Below are 26,661 nucleotides of genomic sequence, written 5' to 3'. Positions count from 1 at the left end.
AGGTGTGGCCTTACCATAGATTTGTACAACGGCATTATAATACTAGCCGTTTTGTTCTCAATACCCTTCCTAATGATCCCAAGCATAGAATTGGCCTTCTTCACTGCCGCCACACATTGGGTCGACACTTTCATCGACCTGTCCACCACCACCCCAAGATCTCTCTCCTGATCTGTCACTGACAGCTCAGAACCCATCAGCCTATATCTAAAGTTTTGATCTTTTGCCCCAATGTGCATGACTTTACACTTACTGACATTGAAGCGCATCTGCCATTTTGCTGCCCATTCTGCCAGTCTGGAGAGATCCTTCTGGAGCTCCTCACAATCACTTCTGGTCTTTACCACTCGGAAAAGTTTGGTGTCGTCTGCAAACTTAGCCACTTCACTACTCAACCCTGTCTCCAGGTCATTTATGAAGAGGTTGAAAAGCACCGGTCCCAGGACAGATCCTTGGGGCACACCGCTTTTCACCTCTCTCCACTGTGAAAATTGCCCATTGATACCCACTCTCTGCTTCCTGGCCTCCAACCAGTTCTCAATCCACGAGGACCTGTCCTCTAATTCCCTGACTGTGCAGTTTTTTCAGTAGTCTTTGGTGAGGGACCGTGTCAAACGCCTTCTGAAAGTCCAGATATATAATGTCCACGGGTTCTCCCGCATCCACATGCCTGTTGACCTTTTCAAAGAATTCTATAAGGTTCGTGAGGCAAGACTTACCCTTACAGAAGCCATGCTGACTCTCCCTCAGCAAGGCCTGTTCATCTATGTGTTTTGAGATCCTATCTTTGATGAGGCATTCCACCATCTTACCCGGTATGGATGTTAGGCTGACCGGCCTATAGTTTCCCGGGTCCCCCCTCTTTCCCTTTTTAAAAATAGGCATGACATTTGCTATCCTCCAATCTTCTGGCACCATGGCCGTTTTGAGGGACAAGTTGCATACCTTAGTCAAGAGATCTGCAACTTCATTCTTCAATTCCTTAATAACCCTTGGGTGGATGCCATCAGGGCCCAGTGACTTATTGATCTTTAATTTATCAATGAGGTCTGAAACATCTTCTCTTTTAACCTCTATCTGACTTAACTCCTCGGTCAGGAGGGGCCGTTAGGGCAGCGGTATCTGCCCAAGGTCTTCTGCCGTGAAGACAGATGCAAAGAACTCATTTAATTTCTCTGCCATCTCCAAGTCTCCTTTTATCTCCCCTTTCCCTCCCTCACCATCCAGAGGGCCAACCGCTTCTCTGGTGGGTTTCCTGCTTCTAACATATTTGAAGAAGCTTTTATTATTCCCCTTAATGTTGCTGGCCATGTGTTCCTCATAGTCTCGCTTGGCCTCCAGTATCACCTTCTTACATTTCTTTTGCCACAGTTTATGTTCCTTTTTATTCTCCTCATTAGGGCAAGACTTCCATTTATGGAAGGAAGCTTCCTTGCCCTTCACAGCCTCTCTAACTTGGCTGGTTAGCCATGCAGGCACCCTCCTGGATTTAGTGGAACCCTTCTTTCTTTGCGGTATACACCTCTGCTGGGCCTCTATTACTGTTGTTTTAAGCAGCCTCCATGCACTCTGGAGAGATTGGACTCTTTTTACCCTCCCTTTCAACCTCCTTCTAACCAGCCTCCTCATTTGAGGGAAGTCCGCCCGTCGGAAGTCAAGGGTTTTTGTTAGAGATTTGCCTGGTATTCTTCCCCCAACGTGCACGTCAAAACGGATCACAGCATGATCACTGTTCCCCAATGGCTCAGTAACGTTTACATCTCTAACCAGGTCCTGCGTACCACACAATATTAAATCCAGAGTCACCTGTCCTCTGGTGGGCTCCGTGACTAGCTGCTCTAAGGCACAGTCATTTAGCACGTCAAGAAATCCGGTTTCCTTATCGTGACCAGAACACAAATTGACCCAGTCAATATGAGGATAATTGAAGTCCCCCATGATTACAACCCTGTCCCTCCTTGTCACCTCCCTGATCTGTTTCCTCATTTCAAGGTCCCCATCAGATTTCTGGTCTGGAGGACGATAGCACGCCCCCAGTATTACATCGCTGCACAAGCCTGGTAATTTAACCCACAGAGATTCTACGGTGGAGTCGGACCCACCTTCAATCTCTACTTTGCTGGATTCTATCCCTTCCTTAACATAAACGGCCACCCCACCTCCAACACGGCCCTGCCTGTCCCTCCTGTAGAGTTTATAGCCCGGGATTGCGGTATCCCACTGATTCTCCGCATTCCACCAGGTTTCCATTATGCCCACTATGTCAATATTTTCCCTTGTCACCAGACATTCCAGTTCTCCCACCTTTGCTCGTAGACTTCGGGCATTCGCATAAAAGCATTTATACACGGAATGCCCCAGGATGCGCTGCTTATTCGCTCCTTTGTCCCCGCATCCTCTCATTGTCCCAAACCGTCTATCACATCCCATCACCCTACCTTTCCCAATTTCTTCTCCTACTCTGCCTTTGTCTTGTTGTTCTCTAACCTCCCCATCCTCATCCCATAGGGATGAGGAGTCCCGAACCAGATGCCCCCCGGCTCCTGTCGGCCTTCCCCCAGGGATCAGTTTAAAAGCTGCTCTGCCACCTTTTTAATGTTATGCGCCAGCAGTCTGGTTCCATTCTGGTTCAAATGGAGCCCGTCCCTCTTGTACAGGCCCCGCTTGTCCCAAAAAGTTCCCCAGTGCCTAACGAATCTAAACCCCTCCTCCCTACACCACCGTCTCATCCACGCATTGAGACCCCTGATCTCCGCCTGCCTAGCTGGCCCTGCGCGTGGAACAGGTAGCACTTCAGAGAACGCTACCTTTGAGGTCCTGGCTTTCAGCTTCCTGCCTAAAAGCCTAAATTTGGCCTCCAGGACCTCCCAGCTACACTTGCCCACGTCATTGGTGCCGACATGCACCACAACCGCTACCTCTCCCCCAGCACTGTCTACCAGCCTGTCTAGACGAGAAGTGATGTCCGCAACCTTCGCACCAGGCAGGCAAGTCACCATGCGATCCTCACATCCGTCGCAAACCCCCCTCTCTATGTTTCTAATAATCGAATCCCCCCCTACAAGAAGCCCCCGACCCCCCTCCCACCGAGGAGTATCCCGAGTGTGCTTGGATACGGGCCCATCCCCTGGAGAAGGGGTCCCCCCTAGGGGATTGTTTCCCTCCTCTCCAGGATGACGTTCTCCAGTCCCGAGACTTCTCACCCGGGCAGCCAAGGAGCTGCACGCCTGAGGTTGGGACGAAGCCTGATCGTCCCCGGAACTCTCCCCACGGTCCTCCTCTGCCTGCCTGCGCTTCTCCAGGTTGGCCACCAAGGCTTCAAGGGAGTGGACGCGTTCCCTGAGACCCTGGAGCTCCTTGCTCCGAGGACACACCCATGACTTATGCCCCAGAGGCATATAATCATACATGTGGCAGTCGATGCAGAACACTGGATAGCCCCCACCCTGCTGCTGGCTGTCTGACTGCATAGCTTTTTTGTTGTTGTTGTTGTTTTATTTAGGGGTCCTTTTAAAAACTGTACACTGGATAGCAGCCCTCTTCTCAAGGGAAGAGGAAGGGCAGTGTATGGGGCCCTGGCCTCCTCGCCCTGCTGCTGAACTCACCCAGATGCTAAACTCTCGTGCCTTACCTGGCACTTAGTTCCCGAGGCACTGGGTTCCCAGAGGCCACACGCGTCTGCAGAGAGCCTCACTCGATGGCCGGCCTAGCTTTATACTCCTGGCTGGCTCCTCCCCCCTCCTCCCTTCCTGATTGAAAGGGGGCTGGCCTTCCCAGGTGAGTTTACAAAAGCTCAGGAAGACAACAAGGCTGCTGATGGGCGTGACCTACTCTGCAGGTTCCTGAATGGACTGCGTGGATTAGCCTAATGGGGCTCTTAATGGGTTGGGAATTGCCCCTTACTAGGTTCTTTCCCTCCTAGTTCTGTTCTCTTAGGCTGGACTGTTTTTGTAACCTCAAGCTAGTTTTTATTTGGGTTTGTTTAATTATTTATTGCTCTCTAGATCTTGTGTCCCAATTTACTGACCTGTTTAGGTTATGTTCTAACTTAGATTAAGTTTAACCTGGGTTAGGTATAGGTTTAATTTAAACAAGTAGAAAAACCTGCTTTTCACTTTATCCTCCTCCCTTCCTTCGATTAGGTGTGACCTTAGGTGCAGCTAACTTTCAACTTTGATTTAAATGCCTGACCCTTGGGCTCTTACTCACAAGTAGGACTCTGCTCTTACTCACAAGTAGACCTATGTACCTCCCTTAGGTGCTAACTTTCAATTTTGATTTAAGGTTGATTTAAAGGTAAGGTTAAGGTTAGAAGACAGGGAGTTAGAAAGACAAAGTGTTAGAATGAGTACACTTACCTCCTCCTCCTGCTCCTCCTCCTCCTCTCCTTCTCCAAAACTCAGAGGTCTCCTTGCCTTCTCCTCACCCAGATGCTAAACTCTCGTGCCTTACCTGGCACTTAGTTCCCGAGGCACTTGGTTCCCAGAGGCCACACGCGTCTGCAGAGCCATTGACAAGTATGCTCTGGGTATGGTCTGTCAGCCAGCCCTGGATTCACTTGACTGAGGCATTATCTAGTCACATCCCACCAGCTTTCCACTAAGATCTTGTGGGGGTTCTTGTCCAAAGCCTTAATAAATCCAGTATAGCAATTTGGTTGGGGCAGCATTTAAGATGCAATGTGCAAATTCAGCACCACAGAAGAAAATGAGTTCCTTTATAGATAGATTTGGGTGGACCAACTTTTGGCAGCTGGGTATTGCTTGACCCTGGCTGTGCCAACCTGGAAGTAATTGGCAGTGATGTGATGACATCACTGCCAATTACTTCCATGTTCTGAGCCTGCCGAAGTGGCTCAGAACACAAGGAGCAGAAGTGGGTATGGCTTTTCTGACCCCTTGCTGCACCATTCTGGCTTCTCCTAGAATGGTGTGGCAGGGAGACCAAAAAGCTTCTGAAGCGAGATAAGGCAGTGGAGGGGGGGGAGATTGCAGCTGGGTTTTCAGCGAGCCACATGCTGCCTGCGGGCCTGTTGGACCATCATGTGACTGATGGTAGCTTCTTATGCCAATAGAAAGCCAGGAATTTTCTATATCTCAAACCTCATTAAACCCACCCAACCGCATTCTGAGTGTGCCTTCCTTGTCAGACTGTCTGACACATCATTCACCTTCCTTGCAAAGGTGGACCATGCTATCCTGAGTCTATGCTGAGTAATTATTACTATAGCTTTGCTCTCTTATGACTAAGTTCTCAATAAATAAAAGTTAGATATTTTGTGTGTGTACATGCACACGTGTAAGATATGTTGTGTATGCGCACGCACATGTGTGTGCATAAGATATTTTTTGTGTGTACATGCACACGTGTGTAATACATTTTGTGTGTGCATATTTGGTGTGCAAGATATTTTGTGTGTGCGCATAAGATATTTAGTGTGTGCACATGCACACGTGTGTGTGAGATGTTTTGTGTGTGCACGTGCACACGTGTGGGTGTGCATGAGGCATTTTGTGTGTGCACCTGAGAGCCTCCTCCTCTGCACTCCAACGCGGGAGCCCTAGAAAGCAACAGACGGCTGAGGCACCCGCAAAGGACGACGCAGCGACTGTGGCACATCCTGGCGAACCAGAGCGACGTCCAGGCGGCGCGCGCCCCCCGCCCCCGCAGTGTTCTAAGCGCGCCCCAAAGCCCAACGGCCCAACCGCCACACAGCTCCCCAGAGGCGCGTCACGAGACACGTCCCTGCGGAAGGGGGAGGAGCTCGCGTGCGGCGTGCTTGCCGGAAGTGACGCCTGCCCTCCAAAAATTCGGCTGACGCTGCCGGGTGGCCTCCGGGCCGGAAGTGAGGAGGCTGCGGGGGGCTGTTCGCCAGGAACTTTGCCGTCAGCTGAGCGAGGAAGGGCTTGGCCGTGGAGGGGGAGGCTCGCGCTCTTCTCTGCTGGAGCTGAGCGGGCACCGGCATGGACTTCCGCGATATCCTGGTGGTGGCGTCGGAGCAGCAGGGATTCAGCGCAGTGCCGGTGAGGGCGAGGCGAGGGCTGGGGGAGCAGCAGCTACGACTCTCGCAGAGAGCCCACTGCTAGGCGGGCCTACTCGGAAGTAAGTCCCACTGGAGTCAGTGGGGCTTACTCCCAAGTAAGTGTGGCTAGGATGGGAACCTGAGAGGCCAGTCCGAGGCATGTCTACTCTTAAGTAAGTCCCATTAGAGCAGTGTTTCTCAAACTGTGGGTCGGGACCCACTAGCAGGTGGTTCCCCACTCATTTCAATATTTTATTTTTAATGTATTTGACTTGATGCTACTATGGTATGTGGCTGCATTTTGGGGAACGTGACTCATCTGTACTTTTAACAGGCTACCATGTATATGCTTTAACAATGATAGCAAATGGAACTTACTCCTGGGTAAGTGCGCCTAGGATTGCAGCCTTGAATTGTTAAAAATGTTTCTGCTTGATGATGTCACTTCTGGTCATGACATCACTTCCAGTGGGTTCTCATTCTAAAAAGTGGGTTCCGGTGCTAAATGTGTGAGAACCACTGCATTGGATTCAGTGGGGCTTACTCCCAGGAAAGTGTGGATAGGATGGCAGCCTCAGAGCCCAATCCAATGCATGTCTACTCAGAAGTAAGTCCCATTAGAGTCAATGGGGCTTACTCCCAGGAAAGTGTGGATAAAATGGTAGCCTGAGCCCAATCTGTGCATGTCTGCTCAGAAGTAACTCCCATTATAGTCTGTGGGGCTTATTCCCAGGTAAACCTGGGTATGATTGTAACAAAGGAGCCCAATCTGTGCACGTCTACTCAGAAGTAAGCCCCATTATAGTCAATGAGGCTTACTCCCAGGAAAGTGTGGTTAGGACTGTAGCCTGACTGCTTCCTGCACATGGGAGCCCTTCCCTTTCTTCTCTTCAATCTTATCCACACTTTCCTGGGAGTAAGCTCCAAAGACTACAATGGGATTTACTTCTGAGAAGACATGCACAGGATTGGGCTCTAGGTGGGCTTCTTCTTCCCCTTCTTCTGAAGGTAACTGGATGCTTCAATTCAGCCACAAAGCGAAGGCAAACACGCTTCGTGGGAAGCGATTACAGGGCAGGAGTAGCTGAGCCCAGTTGCTCTGGCTTGTCCAAGAGCACTAATCTGTGGCTCATCCCTCTGCTGACAGTCAGCGAGGAGCCCGTTTTGCAGGACGATCAAGCAAAGTCCTGCTTTCAATATAACACTTTCATTTAGGTTTAAGAAACCACCAGGCATTTATCTGACACTTCTGCAGTTAGCTGGGATGAAAGCTTGAGCTGGGGGTGGTCGAACTTGTTTAACGCAACAGCCCCGTGCAATAAACTCGAGAGCCACAATGTTCAAGAAGCATTTAAATTCTGAGATGTATTTACTCACCACAGATGTTATCCAGACGTTTTTTAATCCAGTGGACTCTCACTTTATCCCTGGTAAACTATCTTAAAGTTTGAACATTTCTTATTAACCTTTTATATTCATTGTGATGCAAAAAGGAGCTCAGCCAACATATTTCTGAGAGCTGTGCATTGTAGAGCTGTGTGTGGCTCAGGGGCTGCTGTTTGGCCGCCCCTGGCTTAAGCCTTCTGTGTGGAAAGTGGAGAAAAAGTTAGGACAGATAGGGTCAGCCATGTGAAGGGTCCTCTTGCAGCCTGAATTCTGCCTTGGTTGTGTATGTTAACTGTATGTAAACTCTTTGTTCTATCTAAATCCTTGTTTAATTCATATTCAGGTATCGTATGTGTGCGTAATGATGCAACTCCTTGTGTGTTCACCTAAAAGTTGTTCATTTTAAAAATATTAGCCTACCACATTAGTTTCAGGCATAATGTAAGATGGGTGTAAGTTCACAGCTGCAATCTGATTGGGAAAATCAGTAACATATTCAGGATCTGCCGTATCCTGTCCTCTCCAGGCCTACATGGGGCTGCTCGGATGTGCTGCCAGCAATTTAGCTAGCGCAGATCCAAGTAGCCCCATTGGGTAGGCTGGAGCATTACTCAGGATAAAGGGAAAAATATCCCCTAACCCTGAGGAGAACTCCATTCTGCTTTTTATCTGCACTGAATATAGTGTAGGCCGTGTGGCCTGGCTATGCCAGTGCAGGTTAGGATTGGGGCTGCCTGTGTTATAACCTCAGTGTTTACTGGATTGAGGTGAAGGTATTCTTTTTTATGGGTAGAGAGCATCATGAATCAAATGTCCACTTGAAGGTCTCTAATTACTCGATTTTAACCTTCTAGAAAAACACATTTCTCAGAGTAGTGAAGCCATTCTCTTTTCTGCATACCTCCTTTCCAGTGTCAGTTGATCTTTTTGCAGTTTCCCACCAGTCAATTTTGAATGGAGGGCAGCTGTGGTCTCTGTAATCTTTGCTGCTGCTGTCCCATTAAAGATGATGTGTTAACCCAGTGGTTCTCACACATTTAGCACCGGGACCCACTTTTTTAGAATGAGAATCTGTCAGGACCCACCGGAAGTGATGTCATGACTGGAAGTGACATCATCAAGCAGGAAAATTTTAGCAATCCTAGGCTGCAATCCTACCCACACTTACCCAGGAATCAGTACCATTTACTATAATTGTTAAAAGAATATACATAGTAGCTTGTTGAAAGTATAGTTCTGTAACATTTCCCCAAATGCAGTCACATATCATGGCAGCATCAAGTATAATATATTAAAAATAAAATATTGAAATGGATGGAGACCCACCTGAAATTGGGTTGCGACCCACCTAGAAACGCTGTGTTAACCAATTGTATTCTAAATGCCTCACAGTTTGGTCCTATACAGGCTTACTCTTGGACAGTGTTTCTCAGTCGATGGTATGTGAGGTGGTATCTGGTGGTACATGTGGCACCCCCGGTCAGCCGCCACCCAGCAGCAAGACCAGAATGCAATGCAGCAAACAATGTTAGGAGACTTGGCGGTCACAGCTCCAGTGTATGATTTTCACACACTTGAAAAGCTCTCCCACCCACTATGGGCCTCTTACTGGTGTTTATTGCATTGTGGCAGGCCTCCCAATCTGGTGATGACATCATCACCAGTTACTTCCAGTAGTGTGAAAGTTAGGAGGACACAAGCAAAGCAGTACATTTTCTCAACAATGTTGAGAAATGCAGCCCTAGGAAGAACTTAGGAAACTGTGTTGAATAAGACCATAGATCTAGCTCAGAGGTGTCCAAACTTTTTGGCAGGAGGGCCACATCATCTATCTGACACTGTGTTGGGGGCCAGGAAAAAAGGAATTAATTTAAATTAAAATTTGAATAAATTTACATAAATGAATATATTGGAACTTATATGAATGAATGAAAGTCTTGGGATAGCTCAAGGCCTATAAAAGACCTTATGCAAAGCAAGACTGACCGTTTCTTGGCTGCTGCTTCACAGACATGAAGCAGCAAGCAATGGAGGGAGCCCACAGCTCACACAAGAGGTCAAACAGTTGACCCTTGCACTGAGTAGTTGCGTGAGATCAGCGTGGGCTCCAGCAAGTCTCCAGAGGCTCATTGGAGACTGGTGGCTTCCCGTGGGCCAGATTGGGGGTTCCCAAGGGCCACAAATGGCCCCAAGGCCAGGGTTTGGGCACCCCTGGTCTAGTTAGCTCAGTATTTTTGACATTGACTGGCAGTGATTCTTCAAAGTTTCAGACAGAACTTTTTTCCCCACCCTGTTTGGAGTTTGAACCTAGGACCTCCTGTGTGCAAAGCATGTTTTCTACCATATTGCTCACCCCATTTATTCTGAAGAAAATCCCACTTGGTTCAATTGAACTTTCTTCCAAGTAAGTGCGCACAGGATTGCAGTCTTAAGCAAACAATCAGATAAAGGTAACTGGACAACAGGTATATCCTGAGTAGTCTTAGTATAGTTGCTCCAAGTATATTTTCGATAGGTTTGGTCACTTCATGAGTAAAACAGTCTCCTTTAATTACTCTGCATTACTCCATCAAGACCCACTTAGATTTTTATTTATGATCTTCAATTTATATGGTATGTTGCACTAAAGTGGTAATGTTATGTTGTATAATTCATGATCATTTTTACTGTTAGCACTTGTTCCATAGATTACTTCCAAACTTTTTTGGGTATAAGTCTTGAGAGATCGTTTTTGAATAGTTAATTTGCAGCTCTTGTAAGTCATCTTTGTGGGTAATATTGAGAAGTTGGGTTGTCCTATTAATTTGAAATAAATTAAAGATAAACTTGAGTCCAGAGGTGTCTGCTTTGGAGTTCTCTTGGGACTCGGGATAGGTTTCAGCATGCTTTAGATAAATTCAGCAGTAAGGCTCATTAATGAGAAGGATTTGTGTGGAAGAAAGCATTTGCTGTCTTTCAAGAAGCTGTTAGGAAGATAGTGTTTTATTCATATAAACAAATTCCTTATGTGTATTGTGTGTCATCTCTGGCAGGAAAGAGTCTAAATCAGCAGTTCCCAAACTGATGGGTCATGACCCACCAGGGGAACTGGAAGCAGGGCATTCCCCCTTAAGGGGAATGGCCCTGCTCTGACGGCAGCGATGGTGCCACAGCGATTGCAGCACTATTGCTATCAAGGGTCTTGTTTCTTACCTTGGGGACAGTGATGCCCTCCTGCAGGGTGCTGGAGGCTTGCAACCCCTTCAGATGTCCTCAGAAGCTGCTGTAAATAGTGCTTATCTCTGATCAGCAGCTATTTCCATCTTTTTGCACATAAACCTAAAGTATCTGCTGATCGGAGATAAGGGACTATTTATGGAAGCCTTGGAAAACATTGGAGGGGGCTGCAAGCTTCCAGGACCCTGCAGCAGACCAGTGCTGCCCCCAAGGTAAAATGTTTCTTACCTTGGTAGCAGAGGCACTGCGATCACTGCAGTACTGGTGCTGTCCCCCTCCCCGTCCCCGCCCATGCAAATACTTACCTGGTTTCCAACTCCTCAGTGATTTCGGAACCACTGGTCTAAATTTTTTCAATCCACCCCAGTATGGTTACAATATATTCATAAATTCAACAACAAATTAGATTCTGTCTTCCTAGAAGATAAGCTCATGCTGTGAGAGCTCATTAATAACATCTGATTAATAAAATGTTGGACATTTGCTTGGATTTTATTTGACTTGTGGTGTTATCTTACCACAGTGCAGTAAAGTTAACAGATATCTACCTTTTCTAAGGTGGCAGTCTTAAGCAAGCTTGCTTTGAAATAAATCTTTTTTATGTACTGAAGCTTACTTTTGAGTAAACATGGATTAGGCTTTTTTAAAAATGTATTATATTGTCTTGGAAATAATTTCAGATATAAGAACCATTCTGAAATAGTTAATAAATAAGTAAAAGATTAGTTTGACATTTTACTGATTACTAAGAAAGATTTTAGAATTGAAAACTCGTCCTTTGTTCAGTGATGAATGAGAAAATTCTTCCTAATTTACATGATTGTCTGCGCAATCTGATGAGAGAAGTGGAGAAAAAATAGCATTGCATCATCTCCTACTAAAATTATAGACCTATTGAATCATCTCCCTGAGGAAACCACGCTAAGAAATAATTTGCTGTTTTCAAATTGAAGCAGCTCGTGTGCCACTAAATGCGGCCACTGCTAATGCAGTTGTTAAAGCAGATAACCTGTAGAATCTGAACCAAGTACAGATATTTATTTATCCTGCCTTTCCCATGCTGAAGCAAATGCCCAAGGCAACTTGTAAAGCTTTATAATTAACCACAAAGTATCACATCAGGTAAAAAGAAAAACGTAAAACACAGCATTAAAACATTAATTTTAGCATTATATATTGAAACATAAACCAAAACAGAGCAGAATCTGATTCTTCGGCTCTGTACAAATACGCATAGTGCTTTGCAACACAAAGCAATATGTACAAAAGCAAAAATATTTATAACAGCTTGAGCAGTAGCACAATATTGAGATGTACTATGGTCCTCTTAAGCACTAGATTAGTCATTGGCTGTGACGCTTTAAAATAAAGGTTCTGTACTGTGCATTGTATTCTTTTTGCAGGGTCTTTTTAGCCTCATTGTACCTTTGGATGCTGTGGATCATTTTGACCATAGTTGTGTCAGGGTTAAGACCTTTCTTTAGTACAGTTAAGACTGTTGAGTAATTTATGGAAGAGCCAAACCCAGGTGCTGTTTTCACTTGTAGCTTGCAGAGGATAAGGTTTAAAAAGAGATCTGTTCGAATGAGTGGGAATACATACTAACTGTAGTGGAGGGCTGATGTTTGCCAGTGTTTTTAAGACACATAGTATGTAATCCAGTTTTTTAAAATGAGATTTTTTAAAAAGACCTTTATGTGTTTTTTTCTAACTCAGTGCTTATCACTTAAAAGTACTATGTTTTGTAATAATAGCAACATCAGCTTGCACATTTCTGCAATATTTACCTACAGAGTTTCTATCTGCTACTGTGCCGAAAGAGATAATCAGCTTTTAAAAAGCTTTTAGGGTAGCTTTTCAGTGCTTTTCACCACTGAGGGGCTAATTTTTGGATAAATTCAAGGCTGGTGCCAGTGTTTTATCTGACAGGGAATGGAATGTTCATGCTTATCTGTTCTGTTCTGTTAAAGCTCAAGTAGCTGGCATGTAATTTAATAGAGCAAGCATGGAAGCTGTCCATGCCTCAAACAAACTGAACGTTTTTATTAAAGCTAAATTTTTCATCTTTTGTTCTAATATTCCTTCATTCATGGAATAGCAATATCAATTGAAACAAAATTTGGTAAATTTAAACAATGATTCATTACCTAAGATGGCTTGAAATTTTGTTTGGGGAGGTGTTTTGTCGTTCTCAAAGTTCTAATTGTAATTTTTAAGGTGTAAGAGAAAGCTTATTTATTTTGCTATATAAAACCACTTTGTGAACTTTTTCATGAAAATTAGTATTTTAATACTAAGAATTTCACAAACTCATAATCTTGCTGTGGCCCACTGTATAGGAATGGGGGAAAAGCAAGGCTCACAGCCTGTGTACCTGACCTCAGGCACTTCATAAGGTCATCCTGACAGATGTGGCACCCTGGCACAAACAGTCCCACAAAGAGTATGTTGCTGCCATCAGACAGGGTAAACCCTGTTTTTGGATTATCAGGGGTCCATTAGTATGGAAGCCAGTTGCTTAAAAAATGAGGGAAGAGTTGACTGATTGGTCAACTGCCCTTCCTCAGCATTGTAAGCATTGTAAGCACAACCTTCCTCAGGTTCTAAGCACAACCTTGTAGCATTAGCTATACAGTGATAGGTAAGAGTGAGGAACCACTGTGGCTGACTATTAAGCACTGAATGAAACAAGCTGGTGAATTTTCAAAAATAGAAATAGTTTTTTTTAAAGAAAAATAGACAAGATTGAAATAGACACTTGAAGTTAGAGACAAAATGAAATAAAATCCTAGCACAGCTTCCTGCATGCATTCACTTGGAGCCCAATCCTAGCCAACTTTCCAGCACTGGTGCAGCAATGCCAACATGGTGTGCGCTGAATTCTGTGGTGGTGGTGGAGTCACAGAGGCCTCTTCAAGGTAAAGGAACATTTGTTCCCTTGCCTTGGGGCAGCACTGTGGCTGCATCGGTGCTGGAAAGTTGGATAGGATTGGGCCCTTAGTTAAGTTGCAGTGTTTTCTTCCAAGGTCTAGATCAGGGGTCTCCAAACCGCGGCCTGGGGGCCAAATGTGGCCCGCAGCAAGCCTCTTTCCGGCCCACAGCCAACCTCTTATCCCCTGAAGGCCTCTGGCCCACTCAACTAACCATGACCAGAACTGTGTTCTCATTGTGTCTGGAGGGTGTTCTGAGGGCCAGAGAGGTTGAATGAATGAGCCCATTCATTCATTTATTCACTCATCTAAGTTCCATCTTTAATTTATTTATTTCAGTTTTTTTCCGGCCCTCCACACCATGCCAGATATTTGATGCGGCCCTCTGGCCAAAAAGTTTGGAGACCCCTGGTCTAGAGGAGCAGGGCATACAATTAACTCCGCAGGTGCTGGAATCAGACATGAATTATCTCAATCCAGCTGCCCCTTTTTATATGGGGAAATCTAGATTCTCCTTTCCCATTGTTACTTCAACAGCAGGAAAATGCAACTTCACATTGGGTGGATAGACTTGATCATTGGACAGGTGTGAGCAAAGTGAAGTATCAGTGGGTCCTACTGGGACCATTGTTCTACCCAGAACCAGGTGTCAGCCACACTGGTATTACCAGTTCATGTTCCAGGTTAAGTCTTTCCAATGGACGTACTAGTGTGGCAGTCCTGATGGTGGGGCTTTCCAAGCTGATTAAGTGAAGCTGACTCTGTGATGCATACAAGCAGAGGCTTTCCTTCATTCCTGTGGAGACAGAAAAAGTCTTATTCACCACACTTGCTTATAATGGAACTTCCTGTACCAGTCTAATATTTTGAACTCCACTTAAATCAATTGCTTATCAGTAAAACTTTAATTTTCTATTAGAATTAATATTTGTTTGAATCTTTACAGAAAAGATACAGTTTGGCAGTAGGCCCTCCCAAAAAGGATCCAAAAGTTAAGGGCGTCCATTCAGCAGCTGTGCAAGCTTTCCTCAAGCGGCAAGAAGATGAGCGTAAGAAAAAAGGTATATTCTTAAATTACATTTTTCCTCATTAGAGAAAATTGTCTATTGTTCTTTAGATGACTTTTCACTGCATTTCCTTGTGAATATTGTTGTCATGGTTCCCTTTTGATATGCTTTGGCTTCCAGCATCTCAAAACTGCTGACACTTTTTTAGTATTCTATATTTCGTGAGTGGTTAGAAACTAAAACCTTACAGGTTGAGGAGTAGTGCTGAGATCTTGTGCTGTTTTTTTAAAAGGCTGTATTTAGCAGAATCTTTTTCAGTTTCAAAGCTACTGTTTCTGTCCATCTTGCAGAGATCTGCTCTAGGGTCACCAAAGCCTTCCATGCCTAAGAGGACTTTTGGCTTTTTTCAAGCAGCAGACTCCTGGTCCTTTAAAGTCACCTCAATTTCAAAATTAGTTTGCCTTGTAGAATGGCAATTGCTGCCTAAGAAAATATCTCAGAGCCCCCTTGGGTATGCTCAAGTAGTTGTGCATTCTCTGGGTCCCAGCTGTAATGTTTTACAGAAAGTGTTAATTAAACTTTTGCTTTTTTATCCCCAAGTTTAACATTTCAATTTAATCTGTGTTTTTTTACTTTGATATTGTATAGTCAAATAATAAACTTGAGTCATGATCTTTATAGCATTTCTCTGACCCTCTATATAATATATATTTTAAAATAAAAATTATTTTTTTAAGTATAAAAGAACAATTTTTAAAATACTCTTTTTTACAGTTCTTGAGGAAAAAAGAAGAAAAGAAGATCTTCTAGCGAAGCGTGTGGAACTGAAACATGACCGAAAAGCAAGGGCTATGGCTTCACGGACAAAGGACAACTTTCGTGGTTATAATGGTATTCCTGTTGAAGAGAAACCTAGAAAGAGACAAGGTCGTGAAAACAATTCTGACAGAATCCTAGATAGAGGAGAATGCATGACAGGTGATGAAATGGAGCAATTTGAATATAGTCAGTCAGAATCTGAGCATGAATCTGATGCCTATGAAGAAAAGCCAGCCACAGCATCAGTGAAACCAAAGGTACTGCCTAAGAGTGCACCTCCACCCATGAATTTTACAGATCTTCTGAAGCTGGCTGAAAAAAAACAATATGAACCAGTTGAAATAAAAGTTGTCAAAAAGACAGAAGAAAGGCCCATGACAGCAGAAGAACTGAGAGAAAGAGAGTACTTGGAGCGGAAGAACAGAAAAGGGGGCTTACAAAAAGAGAAAAAGGTAGAAAAAGAAGTGAAAGGTGTGGCGTCAAATTCTTCCAAAAAAGAATTTTCACAAAAGGAATTTATAAATGCCAAACTCAGCAAGCAGTCAACAGATAAACATTCCATATCTAAAGGAAACATTTCCTCACAAAGTGGCATTGATAAGAAATCCAAAGGACCAGCTTTAAGTGAAAAACCAGCAAAGCTGTTATCTTCCTCTAAACCTAATCACACTGAGAAAGCAAAACTTGCACACAAAGGACCTTTAAAAAACCCACCTAGCAGTAGTCATGCTAAACTTCCATCCAGTGGTGGAAAATCTGCCTCAGGCTCTCATATCCCGGTCTTGAAAACAGCTGTCAATGGGAGTCAAAAATACCCACATACTAAAGAACCAAGCCTGAAAAAAACTGCTAGTCATACAAAACCAACTAATATGTCTGCTGGCCAGCATGAAAGTGTTAGAAATTCTAGCTTCAGGCAAGGTAATAGCAGTTCAAGCACAGGAGAACCAAATCCACGACCTAAGAGTAGTTTGAGTACAGGACCTGGGCGGCCAGGCAGCAGTTTGAGTACTGGACATAGGTCCCAGGGCACTAGTTCAGGCATGGTAACAGGGAGATCAGGAAGCAGTTCTGGATTAGGGCAGCGAAGCAGCAACTCAAGCATGGGACCTGGCCGACCAGGCAGCATGGCAGCCAGCAAACTGGGACCAGCACGTGTTGGAAGTAGTCAGAGCACAGGACCTGGCCGACCTGGTAGCAGCATGAACACTGGACTGGGAAAAGGTAGCAACTCAGGATCTGGGCCAGGTCGGCCCAGCAGCACATCAGTTGGAACTCTAAAACCAAAGTGCACTGTTGTATCAGAAACAATCTCATCTAAAAATCTAGTCCCAAGACAAATTAGTGGCCAGATGAATGGAAAGAGACCATTTCCACCTCAAAGATCTGGAATTCCCCCACAAGGTATTGTTGAAATTTGCATTGTAAATAGGTTAATTTATCATCCTTGTTTCATGCATAAATTGTACCATTGCAACTTTTTGAAATTGTTTTCTCAAATGTCCTAGATAGCATTCTCAAACACAAATTTCCTTCTCATTGCTTCTGTCCTTCCCAAGATCAAGGGTAGCCTGATCCAATGCATGCTTATTTTGAAGTGAGTTCCACTGAGTTCAGTATGAATGTAAAGGAAAGAGAAAAAGGAAAACACAAGTTCTGTGGGAACTGCACTGCGCTAGCGATGACTGCTTTCACAAGCAATGCATATGGTGTAATGTGGGAAACCACTTGTGTGAGATTTTTGGCAAGTCTTGTGTTCATGAAATTGCAGGTTGACATAATATGATTTGTAGTTCCTGTATGTTCATATAATATGAGAGTATGAAAGGCTACAACAAAGAGTACTCTGTATAATTAAGAATCTTTCGCTTACTGTTCAATTGAGGAGCCAAAAGAACTTTCTTGCACCTAAAGGTCCACTGGCACTTCAGCTGAGAGGCAGTTTTTTGTCTTGCATGCCAGGACAGACAGGGCTTCACCTTTATCTTCTGGAATGTAGTGACCCTTAAATATTCCACAACAAAGCTTCTCTTGCTGTAGTTTGGGTGCAGCTCTACTACCTGGTCCCTTTTCCCCAAGCAAAGGGATGCTCAACCATCCTGGAGAAGGAGGTGATCATTGATTGTTTCCAAGACACATTTCGTCCTTATTACAAAATATCCTTCATATATTTGGCATTTCAGTAATTTTCAAGTACTGAGCATAGCATGTTATGTGGATAGAGTTAAATGTAAACTAGATTTTGAGCATATGAAATAACTGTGTTTGAGAGTTCACAAATAATGGCAAAAGGCGTGGCAAATACTCATTTGTTATCTTCGTTATAAAAGGATTGTGAATACAAGTCTGGATGCAAATCTGAAGTAGTGTCTAGGCTGCGTTTGTCCATCATAATACTAGTACTGATGATATTCTCATTTTCACTGACAAATATTTCTTGTTGCTAAGGCCTTCACAGTGACAAACTTATTTGTTCTTTAAATACTTCACAGCCACAAGTTGTGAGACTCATGAAAACAAATGAATGAGATATGTGGAGACTCATGAAAAATCTGCCACACAAATTTTGGTGGCAAGTAGCTTGCAAATGTATGTCTCAATTCTGAATTTCTCTCCTTAGCTTTTCCAAGACCTTTCCTTCCACCTATTACTTCTAAAAGACAGTATGAGGACGATGAGGAATATGATTCTGAGATGGAGGATTTCATTGATGATGAAGGGGAGCCCCAAGAAGTAATCTCTCAACACATTAAAGAAATATTTGGATACGATCGGAATCGGTGAGAAAGAAGCTTTAATGTCATTTTCATATGGTTGTATACTTGCAGTATTTATATAAAATGCAGGAAAAATTTGGCAAAAGAGAATTTTAGGAGGAAAAATGTATTTACCTTCTGCTTTCACCATTTCTTCTACTTAAGTGCCTTTGAAATTAATTGGAATTCCACAAATGAACACTCAGCAAAAGTTTTAATGTTTGTGTAAAATATACACACATTCAGTATGATCTCACAAAATGAGTTACACTGTTTTGGGATTGTTGTGTGGCTTACATTAGTTCTGGTGGCAAGAAAAGGCTAATTATAGTACATTTCCTTGAACCAGAGCATTTGTTCCTAGTATTTTTCAAGGCATATTATTAGTTAGACAAAGGGCTCAATTCTATACTGGAGCAGTGCTGGCAGCCCATGCACTGCCCCAGCAACAGCCCTCTGGGTGAACAGAGATGAGAGGTACTTGTGGGGAGGCCAGCACCAGTCAGCAGTGGGCCTCTGTGACGGTCTGCAGCCCAACCAGAGCCCGCAGCAGTGAATATCCCGCCAAGCAGCGGAAAGGCATAGCAGGGGAAGGCAGAGAGGGGGTTAAACTGGGTAGATGGGGATGGCAGCAGAGGCTGCCACCACATCCTATACCCCCTTGCGCCTGAAAGCCCTATGTGGGCTACAGCAATTTTTCTGGTGCAGATCTGAGTAGACCCTATAGGGCCTTCAGGGGTACTACATGGGGTAAGGGAACATCATTTCCCTTACCCTAAGGAGATCTTCAGCTGGCTTCTTGGCCACGTGGGATATAGCAGTGGCCATTTTGACACCGCTGAACCACAGCGCTGGCAGCCACTATAGAACTGGGCTGCAATGCAGTGTGTTTTCCCTAGTGAATGAAAGTGGCTTGGTTTAGCCCTGTGATTGGAACATTACTTGAAAAATTTCTATTTAAATACAGGTGGAGCCCGTTTATCTCATGATTTTATATCTGTGGATATGGCTCAACGCGGGTCTCCTAGACTAACATTGAGCCATATTTGGCTCCACCTGAAGCTTCTGAAGCCCCTCTGGGGCTTCCCAATGCCTTATAAGGCAGTGGTTCTCACAAGTTAAGCACTGGGATCCACTTTTTATAATGAGAATCTGTCGGGACCCACCAGAAGTGATGTCATGACCGGAAGTGACATCATCAAGCAGGAAAAATTTTACACTCCTAGGCTGCAATCTTACCCACACTTACCCAAAAGTAAGTCCCGTTTACTATCATTGTTAAAAGTATATCCAAAGTAGCCTGTTCAAAGTACAGATCTGTCACATGTCCCCAAATGCAGTCACAGACCATGGGAGCATCAAGTCTAATAGATTACAAATAAAATATTGAAATAAATGGGGATCCACCTGAAATTGGCTTGCGACCCACCTAGTGGGTCCAGACCCACAGTTTGAGAAACATTGTTATAAGGCATTAAAAGTGTCACTTCCAGTTTCCCTCAGGAAACTAGAAGTATCTTTTTTTGGCCATTCTGAAGCCTGCAGAGGCCATGGATGGATACATGCAACTTGTGCAAGCTACAGAAAGCCCTCTGGAGGTGACTGGAGCAGAGCTCTGATCCGTTTGAGAGGATTTAAGGGGCTGAAAACCACAATTAGCTTGTCCATGGTTTTCAGTATCCACAGGGGTCCGAGAATGGATCCTTTGCAGATACAGAGACCCCACCTGTGCATATGCAGTTCTCATTCTGAAATGTGTTTTTATCTTTCTTGATATTTTGAATATACTGCATGTAACTTTGCTTTCAGGTATAAAGATGAAAGTGACTATGCCTTACGTTACATGGAAAGCAGTTGGAAAGAGCAACAGAAAGAAGAAGCCAAGAGGTAAGCCTTAGAATAAAATGTATCCTTCAGTTTTTGGTCCTGTACCAGAAATGGGCTGTTAAGTGACTGTAAATCTACAATACTGACCAAGTTGTAGGTGTCTTCCGTTTCTCCTATTTTTCTAATTATTTTATTCTTTTTGTAACATTCCCATAATGCCTTTACAGTTTTCAGCACCTATGCCTTCTTCCTTTTATAGATGAGTAAAAAAAGCTAAAATTTTTCTCAGGGGAAAATGTCCAATAGTGTGCGTCACAGATGCAAAGTTTGCTGTGATTCACCTGACGCATTTGTTGAGCTGACACATTTGTTGCTTTGAGAATTGCGCTGATTAGAAAAATTCGAGAGATCTGATTAAGGCAACTGTATTTCACACTGATTCTTATCTTGAACAGCTGTCCCATCCAACTCCTCTCCTATTTACATGTGCAAGCAAGTTCTTTGCATATTTTTCCTGTTTCATTCATATAGTTTCCATACTTCTTTTTTTATATCAGAAGTAATATGATTCAAGTACAGTCATGCACCAGTTAATAATGGAGATTGGGACCGCGACACAGTCTGAACACTCCGCAGGGAAGGGGATGCTCCATTCCCCTTTCCTCCGGAGGGTTGTCTGAGCCTTCCAGAGGCAGCACATATCCAAGTGCTGCCTCTGCGAGACTCAGACTGACGGAAATTGCGGCTCTCATGTGACTTCCGGTTTCATGGTACTTCATGGAGGAAGCTGGAAATCACACAAGAGGCATGATTTTCCTCAGTCTTTTGAGTCTTGCAGAGGCAGTGCTTGGACATGCGCTGCCTCTGGAAGTCTTGGACAACTCTCTGGAGACAACTCTCTGGAGGCTTCCCTCGTATTCAGAGAGTGGGGGTATGTGCCCCCAACAACCACATGGCTACATGTGGTTGGCGCATATGCGATCCAGGTGTAAGCCAGTAGGTCACTAAGGTGTGCACACCTGTATTAGGCAAGGCTTTGGGCTTTGTTGTTAATGAGTTGTATCTAAGATCAACTGATTCATGCATGTATTTTCAATACTTGACCGCCACAGCTTCAGGTTTTGACTTGCATGTGTGAAACCACTATGGTGGATCAAACATACAGGCAGAATCATTCGCATCATATAGTTAAAGCTTTTCAGTGGATTCAGTCCACACATTCAGATGCAAATGATTGAGAATGAAGTCAAATATTCCTTTTTGTGAAATAGCCCTAACAGTATTGTACTGGCTATTTCATCTGTGCACTAGTCTGTAGGCTACTTCAAACATGATCTTTTTAGTTGTGTACAGAAATTTTTTTAACAGTGTGTACACCTAAAAATGAGAGATTTCAATGAAGTGCATGCGTTTTGTGTAGATACACTTATTATGAAAATGTATAAGCAGAAACTCATGTAAAGAAATACTCTATAATGTGTGAGATGGCCCTTGAGAAAGGATTGAGAGGCAAGTTCAGTGGTTGTATTAAAATTGCTTAGCCAGTATTCAAAGAACCACATAACTACTTCTGTGAGCCCAAAAGGAAGCTAGACTTGTCTTTGAGAAAGACAAAAACAAGTCCCCATTGTGCATGACAAGCTGTTTTGGGGCGGGGGGAGCTTCCAAAGCAATTTGAAAGCATGACTATCAGCTGATCAAAGAAAAATAGTCAAATTTCACTGGCATGGTACAAGCTCATTTTGTGAACCTAAGTAGCTCTTTATTGTTAGAAAAAGAATAGCTTCCATCAGATCCTCCTTCAGAGATGTCCTCAGATCTGATCTAATTATTCACAGCAGAGAGAACAACCACTTAGTACTGTTTTGGGTTGGTGGCAGAGCAGTAACAACTAGGGCAACAATTCTTACAACCTTGAGATATAAAGGAATTCTTGCATTGTTACTTGCCACTTGCTCACCTTAGTTGTGTTGCATGAGCAGTATCTCATTACTGCTTAGTACCCAGGTTAAGATTACAGTGGTTACAGACTGCTCAGGTTGTTAACTGTTCCACACAGTGGAGAAAAAATTTAGAGGGAACACTGCATGACTGAAATGGATTGATTGTAGACAGCTTGTATTCTTAAGGTACCAGAGCCAAAGTTATAAAGCATTATTCCCACTCGACTGTGGTTCAATGTATTATGGAATCTCCTTAAGTGTGAGGCCACTGGTGGCTCACATGGTAGCAAAAGTGTTAAAATAGATTTTCTTGAGATTTTATATTGAGGTCGGAGTCATAATTTGTACATTTTTTTCTTACTCCACAACTCTTGACTCCTCAGCCCTGCTTCCTGATCAGGCACAAAGGATTCTCTAGAGGTGGTATTGATTTTTCTAGCAATATGTAATACAGACTTTTTCTAGCATGCTAATACATTTAGGTCCTTCATTGGGGGAACTATTTGAACTGTTTCTTCTTTCTGCTTTTGCTAGCAGAAAATGCATATTGGCTAGCTTGGCTCAAACTCTGCAGGCAGACTCATAATGTATTGGATTGGGTTAGTTTGGATTTTATTTTGGTTGGGATTTTTTGTATGCTTCTATGTTTTGATTTGAATTATGTTGGAATTTAAGTGTGACTCAGTCTTTTCTTCTGCAGCTTGAGACTTGGAATGCAAGAAGATCTGGAAGAGCTTAGACGTGAAGAGATGGAATTAAAACGCAAGAGACAGGCAAAGAAGCTGAGAACTCGTTAGCAATTTGCCATTGCTTTAGTTTTCTGTTACTCTTCCATTTCTTTCCCCTGTTCTTCTGCTTGATCCAGATTTCAGCATTAGTTTACTTAGTATATGAAACAATAGCAAATAGTGTGGGGGTGGAACACAGAAATATTATTCTTTAGTTGAACCCAAATACTTATTTTTAATACTTGTCAAAAATTTCTTTTTATAAAATCATGCACTAATGGAGAATATTAGATATAATAAACAATGGCAATGAATGTTACTACTGCCTAAAGAAATTCAAGGATGCCAGCAGACTACTGATTGACAGTGTATTGGATTACAACAAGTGGACTCCTATACCACTAAGCAGTCTGTATTCTTCACTTTACTTTGAAAATGAAGAATGCCCATGTTCTCTTCTCTCTCAAGACAATTGTGTCCTAAGTAAAGATTCTTAGAATGTCACTATTTCTGTTCAGAATAAAGCAGACTTAAAATTAGCTGCTATTGATGTTGAAAGCAATAGTAACCTCTACTGTGATTCCTGCTTGGAGAACAGATCTGAAAAAATAACATGATGGTGAAAAATCAAGACCTTTCAGTTCACAAATGTGTAGCCTGATCCTGTTCTCTGCAGTATCAGCTGAAAAATGAACTGGTGGCAGCAGCATTCTGTATAAGGCAAAGGGACAGTGCTGATCAGTGTAAACCCCCTCTAGCCTCCTTGCTAAGCTAACTTGCTGATGCCAGCAGTACAAGGCTACTTCTCGGCTACTTCTCTGCCCCTTTTGCATACAGAACTGAGAGAGTTTTGGAACATCCTGTCTGTATTTCACTGTGCGCAGACAAATAGAATTGGTCTATTTGCATCATTCAGAGATTATTTTAGTAAGAAATGGACCCAAAAGCTTAGTTTGTCCCTCAGGGCTGAGATTTCATTGTCAAAAATAGTAAGATGAAAAGGATAAACATTCTGGAACGTACACATTTACAATGTTTCATATCATTTCTATGATTTGGGCTTCAGTACATTTTAGCAATATTCCTAGTTTATCTTTTTTATTCCAGTTTTTTCAGTCTGCTGTTTTAGATCACATGTAAGAACTCCAAAGCCTGCCAATTTATATTATAACTTGTACTAGATTTTTCCCCAGCATATGTGTTGATTCAATCTACATTCCTCTCATTACAGGCATCTTTTTTTAAATTCTCAATAATTTCAAGTGCTAATCTAATAATCTAAGCATCTGATTAGATTTCCAGCAAACCAAAAAAAAATTGTAGTTTATGGAAATCTATTTTAGAAAAATGGATTGCACACTGATTTCAGGTTATGCCCTGCTACAAAACTAACTTTGTAAAGTTACCTGCTGTAAATGCTTATGTATTACAAGAAGAACTGGGTCCATTCTATTTTTCAGAATTGTGCTCTGAAATTTCAGCCCTGTTTCATGTCTATTTCTCAAGCATACATGACCTTTTGTCACAGCAAAATAATTAACACTCAAACCTGCCTCATGTAGTGCTTCCGTGAAGAACTTGATAGTTTTCTTAAAGCTAAGATTAGACGGTTATTAGAAGGCCTGACATGGGTTATTTTGGCAGAGATTGGCTAAGAATCTTATATGGGAGATAGAATTTAAATAATATATTTAATCTTTAATATCTTTGTTTAATGTAAAGAATAAATACCAGGAAAGAAAAATCTAGTGTTTTTTCTAATTCATGCATCAAAATGGGAAGTAGAGTTTAATCAGCAAAGTTAACTTGAAGAAAACGGGAAATAATCTTCGCTTGTTATACCATTTATGTAGTGTCCCCCGTCAGTTCAGTAGGGGTGATACTTTCCTTTACAGAACCTTTCTGAACTGAAATGTTTGAGCAACTGTTACCTTCAGCAAGTTACTTAACAGGAACTCTTCATTTAAAAGATTACTATGATTACTAGTGCTTTTTTCTAGAATTTTATATTTTATGTCCCCACAAAGTTTTTTGTCTTGATGTGTTTGCTATAGGCATGCAACACATACATCCATTTGTATATTTATTCATTCAAGACAATGACTGTTAGAAACATGACCAAATTGTTGTTCATTTTATAGTTACTCTAACAGGAAAGAGTGTCTAAATATTTAGTCCAAATATAAACCTCAGCAAGCCTTGGGATTGCTAAAGAATTTTTCGATACTGGAATTCCACACAGTCCAGAATTATTACAAATCTTTATAACCCACATGCATGTTTTAATCAAAATATAAATTCAAGACTATTCTGAAACATTTCAGTGTTACTTGTCTTGTAAAAGATAGCTGGAACATCTCTTTTGCCATCCTTTACCACTTCATTTTTTTAAAATCACTATTTATTAAAATTGAAATTTCATATAATTTGCCATAACACCAGCATAATCTTGCATTCCAAAAGTAGTCTCTCATAACTGTATTCTCTTTTCAGATGTTGTGCTGTTAAAACACACAGTAAAACATGTATCTACATTCTTTATGTTCAGTAGGAAGAATTTCCCATCACCTTAATTATTTATATATAAAACATTGATACAAAAAGGCAAGGTTGGAATATACTGTATTCTTTTTACAGATCCTGTTAGCTAGCTTGAATTTCACACTCTGTTCCATAGTTAGAAGATGTGCCTTTTTATATGCTAAAATCCTTCTGTGAATGTAGGAATAAAAGATAAAGGGTTAATTCTGCTATCAAGGATGCTGTTTAAGCTTGATAATGTGAAATAAGGTAATTTTCATAAAGCTCTTTCACATCTTGCTTTGCACAACTTCATTACTTAATATATACTGATATTAGTAAATGAAACATAAGGGCACCTTGTATTTAAGATTTCATTTTGAACTTGCCTTCTGTGTATTTTATTAAGGCTGTACTTTCACTTTTACAGCAGTATTTATTGGAGGCCAGGGCAATATGTATAACGAAAGCCCTAATGAATAACTCTGTACTTTGAAGTAGAAATTCTTTTTATAAAATGTATAAACCCTTATTTTTATATAAGCCCCAGCATATCTTGTTTTTATTTTACCTTTGCTTTCTGTAACCTTATTTACCCTTTTAGTTAAAGTGCATTTCTACATCTATAGCAGGAGACCAAAACACACTGGAAAGACAATACATTCTTGAAGAGACTAGTGAATAAAGTACGATGACTATGTTGGAGTTCTATTTATTTTGTTGGATCAGAGTGATACAATCAAGTGTTAGCATATAATTGAGGATGCTTCTGGACTCCGTGTTTTTTTATTTTTATGAAACTCATTGTGTTAAACACAATGTGACAAATCAGGTAAAAACTGTTAAGCTGGTGCTGTCAAAGTGTATGCTTTTGCACATTCAGAGTGCAATTTAAAGTAAGTTATGTATATAATAAATTAGATATTAAACATTTTATTGAATTTTTCACTGGGTTGCTTTAATTTGTAGGAAATTTAAAATGCGATATTGCTAATTTCTACAAGACTCCTTGAAGAAAGTTGATTTACCCTTGATTTTAGACCTTAAGAAAAAAATATTCTGCATTTTACTAATAGCACAATCTATAGAGGCTTAGAAGTAAGTCCAATGAATTTCATTGGAGTCTATTCTCTACTTATAGGACTGCAGCAAAATAATAGAATCTGTACTATATGGAAGCTCCTCAGGTCTGTTGAATTACAGATTGTAGTAGGATATTTCATATCATTTGAGAATATCAAAGTAGATGAATCATGAAATAGCAGATCCATCTGAAAGAATTTCAGTTGCTTGACTAGGATTGTTCCTGATGGCTTATTAACTGTTAATATAAGGGACTTAAAATGGACTTGGATCACCTCATAGGTACTGAACTCTGCAGTATATTAGGCTGAATAAAACGTTAATGGAAACACATGTTAAGAATATTGCTTTTCAACACAAGTAGTTCACAAAGTGGTTTACATAGTAAAATAACTCAATAAATGGTTCTCTGTCCTCAAAGGGC

At 42.2% G+C, this 26,661-nt stretch overlaps 1 protein-coding gene across 1 annotated transcript; it reads left to right on the top strand.

Annotated features, from left to right (window-relative positions):
• Positions 1-5,852: 5,852 nt before the first annotated feature.
• SPTY2D1 (SPT2 chromatin protein domain containing 1) lies at positions 5,853-26,099 on the top strand. Its single transcript, XM_066611159.1, has 6 exons — positions 5,853-6,023; positions 14,501-14,615; positions 15,336-16,784; positions 18,001-18,160; positions 19,946-20,023; positions 22,607-26,099. The coding sequence occupies exons 1-6, from the start codon at positions 5,964-5,966 to the stop codon at positions 22,701-22,703; spliced, it is 1,959 nt and encodes a 652-aa protein (XP_066467256.1). The 5' UTR covers positions 5,853-5,963; the 3' UTR covers positions 22,704-26,099.
• Positions 26,100-26,661: the final 562 nt, after the last annotated feature.

This window comes from Tiliqua scincoides, chromosome 1 (assembly GCF_035046505.1).
Source record: "Tiliqua scincoides isolate rTilSci1 chromosome 1, rTilSci1.hap2, whole genome shotgun sequence".
Taxonomy (NCBI): domain Eukaryota; kingdom Metazoa; phylum Chordata; class Lepidosauria; order Squamata; family Scincidae; genus Tiliqua; species Tiliqua scincoides.
The sequence above is the reverse complement of the archived record's forward strand: the minus strand, read 5'-3'. Positions and strand labels throughout refer to the sequence as shown.

Bases quoted from the DNA above. Each gene is read 5' to 3' on its own strand.
- SPTY2D1 (XM_066611159.1), top strand. From the start codon at position 5,964: ATGGACTTCCGCGATATCCTGGTGGTGGCGTCGGAGCAGCAGGGATTC. The intron at 6,024-14,500 runs GTGAGGGCGAGG...GAATCTTTACAG, and splicing joins AGGGATTCAGCGCAGTGCCG to AAAAGATACAGTTTGGCAGT. The intron at 18,161-19,945 runs GTGAGAAAGAAG...CTTTGCTTTCAG, and splicing joins TTTGGATACGATCGGAATCG to GTATAAAGATGAAAGTGACT.